The sequence below is a fragment of the Ipomoea triloba genome, chromosome 4, assembly GCF_003576645.1.
Source record: "Ipomoea triloba cultivar NCNSP0323 chromosome 4, ASM357664v1".
Classification (NCBI taxonomy): domain Eukaryota; kingdom Viridiplantae; phylum Streptophyta; class Magnoliopsida; order Solanales; family Convolvulaceae; genus Ipomoea; species Ipomoea triloba.
In genome coordinates, this window is record NC_044919.1 from 407,786 (window position 1) to 421,958 (window position 14,173).

The window sequence follows — 14,173 nt, forward strand, 5'->3', positions numbered from 1 at the left end:
GTGGGGGGGGGGGGGGGGGGGGGGGGGGGGGGGGGCGAACAAATGTAATCAAAACCAGCAAAACTTTACCAGATTTGAAAAGTAATTTATGTATCTGCATGACATATCGTGGATTTTTTGTTAACCCTGTTGAGTACAGAATAGCAAGTGAAGACCAAAATTGGAGAAGAGAAGCATGGCAGATACCTAGATTGACGGAGTAAAGGCGGCCGTGACGGTGGTAGTGACGGAAAGCCGCCGGGAGAAATTGCCAAACCGGGAGGGGTTTAGTCAGGGGATTAGAGCTAGGGATTTGGGATGCCGGACTGATCCCACTTCCCTTTTTCATTTTCAGCTTCAACGTTTTTCACTATAGCCCATTACAATATTGTTATTTGTTATTACGTAGTATTAATTTTTTTATTTTTTTTTTTGAAAACCAAACCATAAAGGATAGATTAAAACAACTCAGAAATAGAGTAATTAATTACACACAAAATTTTAAACATAATGTTATAAATAATGACATGGACTCATTTAATTAATTTATGGTGAAATCAATTTAAAAATAATCAATAAGTGTATTATATATAGTTATTAGTTATAGTAAATTGGTCATTGATAGAAAGAAATAAAGAAAAAGAGTAATAAACTTGTTCAATAGGCCAAATCCAAAAACCTAGATCTAATGAAATATGTATTATGCGATTAAATGCATTATATATAAAGTTGCTATCACATCACAACATGTAAGGTGTTACATAAAGACATTACTTGCTGAACATCTTTAACCAAACACTTAATTAATCAAAAAAAAATAAACTCTAGTAAGTTTATACAACAATAATGTTTGAAGTATAATCTTATAGAATATTGATTAATTTACAAAGTGTGTCATGCACTCATTAATTATCCTTCTGTTAGCATTCTTTTGTTAATGATAATGTTAATTGTCTAGAGGTTATACACAACGTGATGATATAAAGAGTAGTATTCACACAAAATGGGATGTGATTAAGTATTATTAAGAATGGTCATTAGTACACTTTATGATTACAAGTAAGTTTGGAATGGTATGGGTAAGGTAGGAAGTATACTAAGGTAAAATGGTTTTAAAGTTATTCTCAATGCGTTAAAGCTCGGCTTTTATAATACTGATGAAGGAAACACAAGTCGATATATTATTGACAATATTAACGTGGCACTTTGGTAGTAATTTGTCAAGTTACTTGTGAAATGTCTTAGTACTGATGTAACGTAAAGTGAAATGATATATGAGTAGACTTTTTGATGACGGGCTTTATGACCTCCTAGATCGAGGAAGGGTTAGAGGAAATCTTGATCGGATTAGAATATATGCAATATACACTCCATATATCCCCACCAATCAATTTTAATATTATGATGATGCGTAACTTTCATAATAATTATTATCATTATCCTAGGTAAGACTTTTAAAATGATTTTTTTTTAGTTTATATTTACATTGGCACACAACTCATTATATTTAGCCAATTAGACCTCTTGTTATGATCTATTCATTCTTAGAGCATCCCCAATATGGTTCTTTAGATAGTTTGTTCATATGCAAAAACTTGAATGGGATTTATTAATAGATGGGTGGTTTTTTTTTGTTTTTTTTAATGATTTTTATTCTCTCTCCATTTTCTTTCGTATTTGGCTTGCAAAAATCACCAAAATACTTGCATTATCAAATATCAAGGTTACTCTTTCATTTATAAGAAAAGACTTATTTAACTATCATCCCTTATCTAAATGCTTTTAAAATTAAAGTTTATAGTATAAGTTAATTGCCAAAAGATCATTTAGATAGTTACATTTCATGTAACAGAACATTTGCATTTAAATAATTCGAGACTGATTTTATATTACTTTACTATATACCCTTAGCAGAGAGGCAGAGACAACTTTGTACTACAACGTTATCAAAGGGTGGATTCTAAGATCGAATATTGTCACTTTCAGATTCTATGTTCTCTGATCTTTCTTTCTATCTTTGACGGCCCAAAATGAAAAGCCACAGCGATGAAATGAAAGAGGCGTGACAGAGAAGAACAGCATCAATGTTTGACTTCCAATTTTTTATGATTCCCACTTTCAAGAAGTCAACCGCCGCCGCCGCCGGCGGTGGTCGGAAGCCAACATTGGAACTGCATGGCGTCCTGAAAGTTATCGGAGAAGGAATCTCCGGCGTCGTCCGATTTCAGTGACTCGCCCAGCTCCGCCATCCCCTCAAAGAAATCGTCGTCATCTTCCGGGGCATTTCCGTCCATTATTTCCATGTTCGACACTCGAAATTCATCGTCAAAAACACCACCCTTCTCATCACGGCTGCTTTCTTGCTTCTCCGGCGGCGGCGAGCTAGTGCTGGGCCTGTTCGTTTCACTCCCCGACGTGGTTGTTTGATGGCTCGCCCCCTTCCGGCGCGTGCTTCCGGCGAGGGAGTTCCGGTGCGTAGGCATAGGGTGGTTGTGCTCCGCCGTGTAGGTGACAATGAACATATTCGGATCGGATCTATTCCTCTCCACTTGTTTCCTCGCCAAACATCCCTTTGACGTGCTACATCTGTAATAGCCTCTGCAAAAAAACAAGAAAATTATGACCGACCCACGCACGATTTAGTATTCAGAAGAAAAATGATAGACAAAAACACTAATATTATCTTGCAAAAGTGCAAATTTTACAGCCCTAACAAGTAATTCCAATAATTAGGGATAGAGATATTCAGATGATTTTAAAACTTATATCGTTACAAAATCAGGTTCCTCCTAATTCAAGTTTCCTTTAGCTTATGTTACAAAGTAGGTTTTCGAATTTAAGTTTTTTTGGAATAAAATGTTCCTCTAAAAAGCTGAGTTACTAAAGGAGTTTATTAACGTTTTGACTATTCAAAACACAGAAAATGACAGAGCTAAAATTTTGATTGATAATAATTACTAAGCCATTTACTAAACAGGTCAACACCAAAACTATCACATATAAAATATACTCAAAGAAGAAGATGAAGAACTGGCTTTTACCTTGGATATGGGGAGCCTTTAATAGGTTTTTGCCCATATTTTCTCCAAGACCACATATCAGAAGCCAAATCTTCAGCCGGAACTTGACACAGCCTCTTCATCTGGTTCTTCCTGTAAAAGAAAACAAGAAAAACTGCATTTTAATTTCTTCAATGGTTTTTGCTAAAAAGTTCTTTTTTTTTTCCCAGAAATTGATGAACTTCAGTTTTACCTTCTTTTACCCGCTGGAGTCTGGGGACGAGAATTACTGGAAGTAGTTGAAGAAGCATTAGAAGAGAGAGATTGGCTGTTTGCCTGTATCCTTGTGGTCGTGATGTTAAGTTGATTGTGGAGTACTGAACCTTCTAATCCTCGGAGAACAGGGAACGGCGGCGGCGGACTTTGCGGCGGAAGTGACGGCGGTTCCCGGCGGTGGAGGAAAGGCAGGTAAAGGTCATGCAACTCTTCGTTAAACCAGGTACTGCTATTGTCCGTTGATGAGCTGAAATCGAACGGCTCATGAGAGAAGTCCAGGTTTTCGTCTTGTTGCCTTGGGTTGAAGCTGCAGAAAGGAGAAGTGGTGGTGGCGGCGGCGGGGGTGGTGGAGGTGACGGCGCAACCTCTGACCACTGCATGTAGATCCCAATCGGGCTCCATTTTTGCTGTCCTTGACTTTGATAGAGAGAGAGAGAGAGAGAGAGGGGAGAGATACAGAGAGAAGGCGCCAACTTTTGGAGGTGGGAGAATAGAAAGGGATTTTGGGGAATAGTCTTAAAATGGAGTGATTACAATCACATATTCCAAATTAGAGACAGGAATTATTATCATATTGGTAACCTACATGATTAAACATCTCAAAACCTCATTTCAGGATATCAAAATCCATTAATCAGTCGTGTACCTTGAGATAATGAGTTTCATTGTGGCCACCAATTTTTTGGTCGGACTCTTCACATAAGATTTTCTAGTGCAAATCACCTCTCATGTATAGTTTGCTAGCTATTAAACAATAACATTATTTACTTAGTACACACCACACCTTCAACTAGTGATTACCAATTTGTTTCTGTCATCTTATAAAATTCTGCATCACTGGATGTTATATTGTGTACACTTAATATTAACTTTTTCAACTAAAAAACGTTGACAAAGTAGGAACAGCTTGAATTGTTCCCGTATGAGGTTAGGAGTTACCGTTTACTAATGAATTATTTCCACAAATTAAGTTAAAATTATGCAATAAAAGAGTATAATATTATAATCTAAACATACACGCATCAAATAAAATATCAAATTATAATCGAAACTAAATTTGATTATACTAAAAAGAAAAAATCTTTAAAATAGGCATACCAATATGATCCTCTCATCCTCTAAATGATTTGATTGAGATTGTAATGGAGAAGTGGAGGGGGGAATTAGGCATGAAAATATAAAGAGGCACTTGCATACCAATGGAAAAATAATTGTATTTTCCTAGTGAGAGGTAATGAGGAGTGGGTAGGCAAACAGGCATGATAGATAGTTTTCATGTTAGTATTAAATTATTATTCCAAACACTTGTTTATATGTGTGATTTTAAAAAATAATAATAAACGAAGAAGTACAACTCAAAAATAGTCTAAGAAAAAATTTAACACATTTTTAAAAAGTTAAAATGCGAATTCTCATGATTAAAATTATGTTCATTTGAATCGATAAAGAAATTAAAATCGATGATCACACACATATATATACTAGGTTTAGTTTATGTATAATTGGAGTCCAAATAAAGACAACCTACAAGTTGACATTATTAATTATAAATTTACTAGTGTATCAAGATGTATTACAGTTTAGTTAATATAATAGCTCTCAACAAGTCAATTAGTCATCAAGAAGATTTTCTTTACATGAAGGGTTATCCGACGTTTAAGTGATGGACAGTGAGAGCACGTGACGAAATTTAGGCCGAGTAATGGAGCAAGGGTGAGCGATGCTTATTTATTGGTCGGTCACGCTACATATTTTTATTAAGTTGATCAAGGTTGACGGAACTACTAGTTTAATGCTCCACAAGTCACCAATCCTTCGAGCATGATTTGAAAGATCAGGAAATGCGCTATTGCTATAATATAACAATCATGAATCATTGCGTAGGTTCCATATATTCTCATAAATACACATATATAATCAAATTAATAATATTAATTTTCATTCTAATTAATTTATTCTCTTAACATAACAAAAAACAATTATTTTTATTAACTGATTACAATGGATGAGATGACCCACCTAGCATTAACAAAAGGAATCGGAAAGAAACTGTAATACCAATTTACAAATATAAATAGAATTGATCATATTTTATATAAGTAAAATTGGGATAACAAAAAATACTATTGTTTTGGTTGATGTGTTTTGGGACGTCGGGGTTGACATAAGACATAGTCAAAGCGGATTGAGTGACTCGCTACCTTCCAACATCCCACACGCGCTCTGCGTTTATTCCTTTTTCTCTCTCATCGTTTGTCGTGAAGCCCAGTTTTTTACGGGGGCGGGTGGGCCACTAAGCACTAACCGACAGACAAACAAATCGAAATAGAAATGTGACGTGGGCCAATTATATCTTTGCTGGCTCCAATCCAATCCATTTATTTCGGTTCGAAGATGTAATAAGATTCCGTGTTGCACGACCACGACTATCGCGCTATTCGATTCGAATTGGTGCATATACAGCATATAAAAATAATAAAAATAAACATGTTTTGCAGTGCTCGAAATAGGTATTCCGAAGTATGATTCTTAAAAATATTAAATTCGATTTTTTTAAAATATTTTAATCAAATTTATTGCATAAATATTTTTAATGTAATTTTTTTGTGTGGTTATAAATTATTATCAGTGTAAAAAATAAAAACTATATTTTGGTAAGTGAATGTTGCACATGCTACATTTTATAAAAACCAATATAGATTGAAGTATGGATTTATTGTTTTGTGGATGAGATAAACTCATTTCAATATAATGATTAATATAGATGAGACTACTAAGAAGTCATCTTAAAATTGTGAATGTAAAGTAGTTATTGAGAAGATACTTAGAGAGGAGAAAGTACAAAATTCGCCGTGGCCGCGGATATCTATGAAATAATTATGTAAAATTAGAATTGTTGATTGGTCTATAATCATAAAAAGCAAGCTTTTGCATAATATAGATCGGTTAACAACACGTGTTGATGTTGAATTGCTTTTTCAAACTCTCTTTCTCGACATATTTTGACAAAGAAAAGCGTGACTTGACTATAAATTTGTAACCTTATCCTTTTATTTTCATGAATCGAAATAAAATGAATTGAACTCAAATTATGGTTTAAGTATAACTTCATGTTCAGTACATGCATTTTAAATTTAAAATTATTTGTTCTAAAAATATTATATCTAAGATTTCTATATTATCTCTTGTATTTCTATATATTTCTGTTTATTTTGTCAACCGACCTTGTATTTAATTTAATCAGATGACGTAATGGAATTTAATTAAGTGAATTCAAAATGCATACAAATATACAATGCACATTTGGGCAGACCATATTACATATCCAGTTTAAAGGACAAGAGCAAAAGGGTGGTTGATGAATGAAGAAAACAAAATTATTAAAATTTGATGACTCTTTGTCAATATTATACTTAATTGCACCACACAAAAAAAAAAGTGAAATTAAAAATCATGTGCAATAAGTACAATTGATAATGCAATAGGCACTAAAATTACCATATAATATTCAGTGTTGCCTGACTATTAATTAGAAAAAAAATATTATTTTCATTGTTACTAGCTTGCAAACTGATTACTTACATTATGAGTTAATAAAGTCAAATATAATAATAAAAAATTAAAAATTTTAATGTGTAATAATGACACACCATTCGATGCATGTTAGTTAGTAGGTCTTTCAGTCTTTGTATGCACTATTGAAATAAACTCAGCATGGCAAACGTCTCTCAATGAACGGAGTACGTCTCGGGGGTGACACTTCGATGTTACTATGAGTTCATTCTTGCGATAATAACTCTTCTCCTTCTCAACTTCTACAAAATAGAGAAACATAAAAGTATTGATTTACTACACACTTAGCAAATGACCGTTGCATTTAAAAATAAAAATAAAAATATTTACATAAACACCATGACACCACATTCCAATCTAGTTAGTATCACATCAAATAATAACCTACTAAAAATGCCATATTATAACCTAATTACACTATTTAAGTGACTTAGGGATCTTATTAGAATTATTTTCATTAAAGAATCCAATTACAATATTCATTAGATCGACTTAAAACGTGAATGGACACTTTTTCATTATTTATAAATAAATAATCATAAAATGCATATAAGTAATCAAGAGAAAGTGGAAAATGAGATCAGATCAGGCCGTCGGGGTTATACCTGGCGTGCTCAAAACTCTGAACCAAGCTTTACTTAAAGAGAGATGATCATAAGCATCTACCTTCAGTAAAAATTCCTGTAGGGAAAAATATAAGTTAAAATTTACTGCAAGTAAAGTGTATAAATAATACTCCGTAGTAATTTCATGGGCTCACCCAGTTTTCATCTTTTTGCTCATTATTTGGAACTATTTCCTGCAGACCAAAACAACATAAAACAAAAAATGGTTTTACGAAATATGATCAAAACCATCAAAGACTAAAGCATATAAAGAATGCTTGGAAATCTGACCTTCTCTTCTGCCCAATAGCTGCAAAGATTGCAAGAATTGTTAATTACAAAAACCAAAATTAAAATAAAAAAATGTTAGTAAAGTTTTCTATCGGGCTGGGATGTGAAAACAAAAGGCGAGGATATTTCTGTCTTTTATAGACAAGGTTAATAATGTAAGAAATATACCCAGTTTTGTGGAGTCTTTGAGAAATAACCTCAGCCAAAGTCTTGGCAGCCAGGGGATTTCCCAAACTGCCCCTCTTAATCACTTCTTCCAGCTCAGTTATACGTATATCCTTATGCAACTCTATTCCCCCTATGTCTCCAAACTTCTTCCTTTTCAGTGTTTCTTCAAATACCAACCAGCAATGATCTTGGATTTGCTTTTCCTTCTCTTCCCTTTTTGCCCCCGCAACATCTTTTTCTTCCCCGCTGCCTTCTTCTTTCTTTGCCCTTTCACTCACCGAAGCCCAAAAGCTGCATTATGCATTATTGGTTTAGGATTTTGTTATGCTTTCACTATTTGTGTGTATATATATATTACATGTTATTTCGTTATTTCATGTCTAACAATATTTTGATTTATAAGAAAGTTTACCACCACTATTTAAATGTGGGCTTAGCTTTGTATAAAAATTACCTAATAAATTAGTTTAATTTGCTTATAACTCAAATTGAAAAGGTTAATAGGCAACTCACTGAAGAGTCAAACTTGAAATCTTATACTCCATAGTATTTTGTCAACTCCTCCATTAATGTGGTTGGTCTCATATATAAGCAATATAATGTATTAAAAATCTGTCTAGACATCCTAGGTCGAGGCAATTTAAGCTCTAGAATGCTTTTAGTCGACTGGCTGACTAGGTGCCCTAGGCGTCGAGTTGGACACCTAACTCGACCGAGTCGGATGCCTAATTTGACTGAGTCAGTGCCCAACTCCGTCAAGTGTTTTTTTACAAGGATTATAATAGCCTAACAATTGTTAGCCCTGAGTTAAAAAAATAGAGACCGAATTACTAAGCCATCTAAGCGCTAAGCGTTACTAAGCACTCGGCTAGGGCCTAGCACTGCAACATTTTTTATATATAAAAGACTTATTATAATATTCAATATTGGGTGGTTAGTTTAGTTTGTGCTTACTTGTCTGAGCAAAAAATGTTGTTTTCGGCCACAAGATCCTCCGCCACGCCGTGCAACCGGGTGGTGATTATTATCGTGCCACGTAACTGTTGCGTCACCACGTCCACAAAGGTTTTGGTCCCGTCGGATGTCCACAGGCCGTCCAGCACCACCAAACATCTCCGATCACGGATGATGCCGTGCAACGAGCGCAGCGCCTCCTCGAGAGTGTAGCGGCACGGGGAGGCAGTGTGCCGGAACTTCTCGACGGTTATGCACGACAGTTTCTTTTTGGAGTCGGATACCTCGGAGCAATCGACCCACAAAACGTTGTCGAATTTTTTCTGAACCCCTTCGTCTAGAAAAATCATTCTGGCCAGAGTGCTCTTGCCCGACCCGCCGATCCCAACGAACGCCATCGCCACGTTATGCTGGTTTTCGACGACACCCTTGAAGAACAATAGCGGGACGTCGAAGCAGAGAACCTCGGACTTGTCGAAGTACGGAAAGCCTTCTCGTTTGATCACGGAAATCGCCGATGTTTCCGCTGGTGGTTTTTCGGTGGACGCCAGCTGTAATTCCTTGAGGCGGTCTTTTAATTTCTCTAATTCTGCTTGGGTGTTACGTTCGTTACATAATTTTTTTTTGGTTGCGTCGCAGTCTCGGCGGATGCCGCGCCAGTATCGGCGATTTTTTCGGCCGGTGGGGCCGGGGGTCTCCTCGAAAGTGCTGCAATCCTCTAACGAGTTGATGAGCTCGTACAGAAGATCGATGGCTTCATGGATTTTGTCAGGTTTGAATGACTTCTGCTCAAGATCAGTTGAAATATCGTTGAGCAAATTTGGGCATCGAATTACTAATTTCGCCCCTGTCACTGATTTAAACCCGTCGATGTACTTCTTCTTTAGGAAGTCTAGAAGATGGGCTGCCATTTATGCTCTCTCTCTCAGTATAGAGTTTTCGATCTCTTCTCTGCTCCTTTATAGGATGAAAATGGAAAGGGAATGAATGTGCCTCTGTAAGCAAGGAAAGTGCATGGAACGTATAGTAGGAACATTCATTTCCTCGTATGGAAGCAACGAACAGTGGATGCTTGTCAGATTCTTTAGTTTTTATTATATGCTTGCAAACACGTTTCACGGTTGTAATGTATATATTGTCGAATACGTAGTAGAATGGATTCTAATTCCTCGTGGGTTCGAATGCATGCAGTAGCATTGTTCATATGCTCCCTCTCTCGCCCGAGTAGTGGCAAAGAATCTACCAATCTTCCACTTGCATAGTTCCATTGGATAAAAAATGCAAGTAAAGAATACTTATTTCTTAGCTTTTCATCTTTCTTTATTCTTTATTTTTTTCATCTTGATTAATTACTTAGCTAGCAAAGCACTACAAAGCTTGAAGATGACGATTGCTTGAATAATTAATGCGCATTGGATGCAAATTATATTGTGGATTAAGTCCACCATGCACATTGAGAATCATAATCCAAATTATGTATCTAATTTTGAAAGCATATAATATATAACTGCATTTATATAATATGTGAACTGGATGTAGTACGTAAATAAACAGAAAAATGCATAAACAAAACCAAAACAAGGGTGTGGACTCTGGTTGACCATATAATGATTGCATATGGGATTTTCCGACATAATTCATGCTTATAGATAGTGATGATTCAAAGTTGATATATAGTCGATATCACGTAAGCCCATCACTATAGCGGGTCATGTATGTCAATTTAACTCAATCTATAGTTTTTACTATTAGCCCGATCCATCTCAAATTATATATAAATGAGTAATCTAGTCCAACACGAATTATATATAGGTCCATTATAGCTCGACCCAGGTAAGTCTAGGCTACATTGTCATTCCTATTTTAAGAGTCCCAATGCACCTATCATTGTAATTGTTGAAATGGCCTAGGCCCTTCCTATTGGGCCTCTTCCCATATTGAAGTTAATTACTCCTAGCCTCTATTGTGTTATGCATATATTGTGAATCTAACTTAACTTGATATGAATATTCGCAAAAAACTTAACTTGATATGAATTGAGATAAACACGATAGATACATACATACACAAACATATAAGTAAACTAAACGTGTATAGATTAAGACATGCCTAATCTTGTTGACATACAATTTCCAACTTATACAATTTCCAACAAATATAACTTAACTAGTCAATACTACGATCGTAAGGTGCAAGCTAGTCAATGCTCGCATTATTGTGGGTACTAATATACAAACATTTTGAGGGCTTGTAGGTCTAACGTGTTTCTAGACTAGTTTTTGCATGTCACACGAAATTTAGACAAATTATATAGTGTGCCCTGAGCTTCACCTATTAAATATGAACACGCATTCCGATTTATTTTGTAATGGGAACCTTGGTTCATGCTATAAGTATTGCAAGATGTATTCGTGGGCCAAATAATCTTTGGTCATTTTCGAACTACACGTGCAGGAAATAGGAATGCTATAGATTAAAAAGAGAAGTGCAAAAGTGCAGTACAGATACCCATAATGCCGTTGCATATAAAGCTAAATAGTGAAGAATATATGCCATAATCACATGCCCTTGCATTAAACAAACCTTAAAACAACTCAAATTGCCTGAATTTTCATGTGGGCAAAAAAAGAAACATTGCGATCACCTTTTTGTTCGATCAGACAAATAGGACACAACCTTTGTGATAACAATTTGTCTTGTTACCTTGTACTTACATTAATCATTCCAAGTGGAGGAATATAAGAATCTGGGAGAGTGATAATGGAAATTAAAGCTGCTTACAGCCATAAAAAGGACTTGCCAGTTGCCATCAAGAATTCAATTCTCAGCCCAGACAATATGATTTTAGCAACCAACAAAATCAACAAATCTTAGCCCTCTATCAAGAAATATGCATTATAAGCTGACTATGATTTCCCAGTATGGGAAGACAAGAGAGCACCCATAACTAAAGCTGATCTCAAAAATTTTGTTTATTTGGTTCTCTGCACAACATACAGTACTTGATTCTGAATAGACAAATAGAATATGATGATCAACAGCTGTACACATGGTGATTCAGTTTCTTGGCTACTATAAAAAACTTAAGACCAAGGATAGGGGATTATAGAAAGGTTTTTTTTTTTACGGGGAAATTTTACTATATAGGAGTACACTTATCATTTTTCCTTTTTTATTTCCGGGCCGGATTTAACAGATGACACATGCATTGGGATTCTCTTCAATGCTGTGGTGGTGAGCATAATTGTAGTATGAGTTCACTGGGGGGTAATAGTATTGCCTGTAGTATGGCATTATTACAACTGGCTCCTTCTTCTCATCATCTTTCTTTCCTTCTTCTTTCTTTGCTTCCCCCTCTTTCTTTCCTTCCTCCTTAGGTGGTTCCTCTTTCTTCTCCTCCTCTTTCTTAGGCTCTTCCTTCTTTGGCTCCTCTTTCTTCTCTGGCTCTTTTGCTGGCCCTACAGAGATGATGCCTGTTGTCCAATGCTTGCGCAGTTTGCTCACTACAGTCACTGGATCAACGTTTCCAATCACTGTTACTTGCTTACTGTTCATGTCCATGGCAATTTCATCTATTCCTGCAAGTTAGTGGATACAACAACTATCAACTATCAGTTAAACACTAGACCTGAATTGGCTCAAGATTAGCAAGGTATTGACCCGAGAAATCCCATGAACATACAGAGGTCTACACTACTAGTCTACTATAAATGTTATGCCATGAACGTTTAGGTGACAATTTGGACGGTTTATATTTAAATTTTGTGTACCAAGTCAAACCAAAAAAAAAAAAAGAAGTAGAATAAGGAAGAAGAAAAAATAATTTTTTTTTTTTAAATTTCTTGCAAATGATCTCGGTGGAAAGTTTAAGGTGTCAATCAGTACTATACAATTAGTACCAATTTAGACCTGGTGTGATTCGGGAAAAAAGTCTGATTGTATGGAGTATTGAGTATTCTCACAATATTAGATAACACTTTTTAATTATACCTAATAAAAATCGACATGGTGTGAATCACCGATCTTAAAATTCTCCATGAACTCTAGATAAGAAGAAGACTATATCTGTCCTGATTAGCTGTAGGCAACCATTAGAGACTAGTGTGTTTGAGGAAGAAATCAAGAAAATGACAGAATCCCCACAGTTTCTACCAAACAAGTTTAGTTACAACTTCTCATTTTCTCAGAATTAATATGTTAAGACTTTGCAAATCAGCACAGAACATCCTAATAAAGCTACAACCACTACGGTCCCATCTGATGTGGCACCATGTCACCCAGACAATCTTGCTTTTTCTTATACCATTTCTGGGCAAACATCCACCATTAATAGCTGAAAAAAGTGATAACAACTGCCATGAAAACCAGATTTCCTGTTTAAACTTGACCCCTAACACAACTATTTCCTGTTTACAAAAAACAAAAAACAAAAAAAAACAAAAACAAAAACAAAAACAAAAACCACAACTATTTCCTTAATATTATGAATCTGAATCAAGCACCATTGCTTTATCACCTACCAAGCAGCACAGATACAGAGAGGTTCTGTATCAAATTAAAATATGATATTCAAAGAGAATTCTGCAAAACCATGGTGTCTTGAAGATTTCAAGATGAAGTTAACATTTTGTTTTTTTTTTTTTTAATTTTTTTTGGAAGAAAAAATAAAAGATGTTAAAAAGCACAGAAACAAAGTAGAATAGGGTACCTGGAAGAGCAGCTATGGTCTTCAGTGCCTTGCGTTTGTCGTTGGAGTCTGATAGCTCCAATCTCAGAACAAACTTCTGCATTAATGCAATGTTAATTAAACATGGTTCTAGATGGGATATCACCGACACCCAACAAGAATTCCTCAAAAGATTTGCAGAAATTAAGGAACAATGCAGGAACATAGTAAGAGCAACACAAACAACAACAACAAAAAAAATCCCAGGAATCTGGGGGTTTAATTTCCACCTATTTTGGTGCTCAGCAGCTGACCAAACTAAAGAATCTAAACTGAATGTAAAGCAAGAAAGTCAGATGATTTCTGAAAGGGTGAAATGAATAGGGAAAAGGGAATCCAGGAAGGAATCAGAATCATAGAATATAACATAAATACACACAGACACAAAAAAATACACATGAAGCAGGAAGGAATCAGAATCATAGGATATACCTTCATTATGTGTGGGCTGTTGGAATTAGCAGACTTGAAAATGGAATCAGCAAGGAGAAAACACAGAAATATTTGAAAGAGAAAGAGAGAGAGAAGGAGGTGGGTGGGAGGGAGAGAGCAGGTTTCAAAGGTGGCTCCAGCTTTTGAATCACAATAGGGAAGAATATGAA

General features: G+C 35.5%; 4 protein-coding genes across 4 annotated transcripts in view; all 4 read right to left on the bottom strand.

Moving 5' to 3' along the window:
• Positions 1-328, bottom strand: part of LOC116015400 (39S ribosomal protein L46, mitochondrial) — a 4,479-nt gene extending 4,151 nt beyond the window's left edge. Inside the window, exon 1 of the mRNA XM_031255450.1 lies at positions 187-328. The gene's annotated coding sequence lies outside the window, so the exon portion shown is untranslated. The remainder of the gene's footprint in view (positions 1-186) is intronic.
• A 1,427-nt stretch (positions 329-1,755) lies between these two features.
• LOC116017457 (WRKY transcription factor 22) lies at positions 1,756-3,731 on the bottom strand. Its single transcript, XM_031258044.1, has 3 exons — positions 3,232-3,731; positions 3,021-3,131; positions 1,756-2,577 (listed from the first exon to the last, which is right to left on the bottom strand). Exons 1-3 carry the CDS (start codon positions 3,654-3,656, stop codon positions 2,106-2,108), a joined length of 1,008 nt encoding a protein of 335 aa, XP_031113904.1. The 5' UTR covers positions 3,657-3,731; the 3' UTR covers positions 1,756-2,105.
• A 3,007-nt stretch (positions 3,732-6,738) lies between these two features.
• LOC116015523 (putative disease resistance protein RGA4) lies at positions 6,739-9,761 on the bottom strand. Its single transcript, XM_031255620.1, has 6 exons — positions 8,846-9,761; positions 7,892-8,182; positions 7,724-7,742; positions 7,588-7,626; positions 7,433-7,508; positions 6,739-7,069 (listed from the first exon to the last, which is right to left on the bottom strand). Exons 1-6 carry the CDS (start codon positions 9,754-9,756, stop codon positions 6,918-6,920), a joined length of 1,488 nt encoding a protein of 495 aa, XP_031111480.1. The 5' UTR covers positions 9,757-9,761; the 3' UTR covers positions 6,739-6,917.
• Positions 9,762-11,789: 2,028 nt separating this feature from the next.
• On the bottom strand, positions 11,790-14,173 carry LOC116015193 (heavy metal-associated isoprenylated plant protein 39). The gene is made up of 3 exons (XM_031255218.1): positions 14,004-14,173; positions 13,554-13,629; positions 11,790-12,423 (listed from the first exon to the last, which is right to left on the bottom strand). Exons 1-3 carry the CDS (start codon positions 14,007-14,009, stop codon positions 12,035-12,037), a joined length of 471 nt encoding a protein of 156 aa, XP_031111078.1. The 5' UTR covers positions 14,010-14,173; the 3' UTR covers positions 11,790-12,034.

Bases quoted from the DNA above. Each gene is read 5' to 3' on its own strand.
- LOC116017457 (XM_031258044.1), bottom strand. From the start codon at position 3,656: ATGGAGCCCGATTGGGATCTACATGCAGTGGTCAGAGGTTGCGCCGTC. The intron at 3,132-3,231 runs GTAAAACTGAAG...TTTCTTTTACAG, and splicing joins ACTCCAGCGGGTAAAAGAAG to GAAGAACCAGATGAAGAGGC. The intron at 2,578-3,020 runs GTAAAAGCCAGT...GTTTTTTTGCAG, and splicing joins AAAGGCTCCCCATATCCAAG to AGGCTATTACAGATGTAGCA.
- LOC116015193 (XM_031255218.1), bottom strand. The intron at 12,424-13,553 runs GTACCCTATTCT...ACTAACTTGCAG, and splicing joins GACCATAGCTGCTCTTCCAG to GAATAGATGAAATTGCCATG.
- LOC116015523 (XM_031255620.1), bottom strand. From the start codon at position 9,756: ATGGCAGCCCATCTTCTAGACTTCCTAAAGAAGAAGTACATCGACGGG. The intron at 7,509-7,587 runs GTGAGCCCATGA...TTTTCCCTACAG, and splicing joins AGCAAAAAGATGAAAACTGG to GAATTTTTACTGAAGGTAGA. The intron at 7,070-7,432 runs GTATAACCCCGA...TCTATTTTGTAG, and splicing joins CAGAGTTTTGAGCACGCCAG to AAGTTGAGAAGGAGAAGAGT.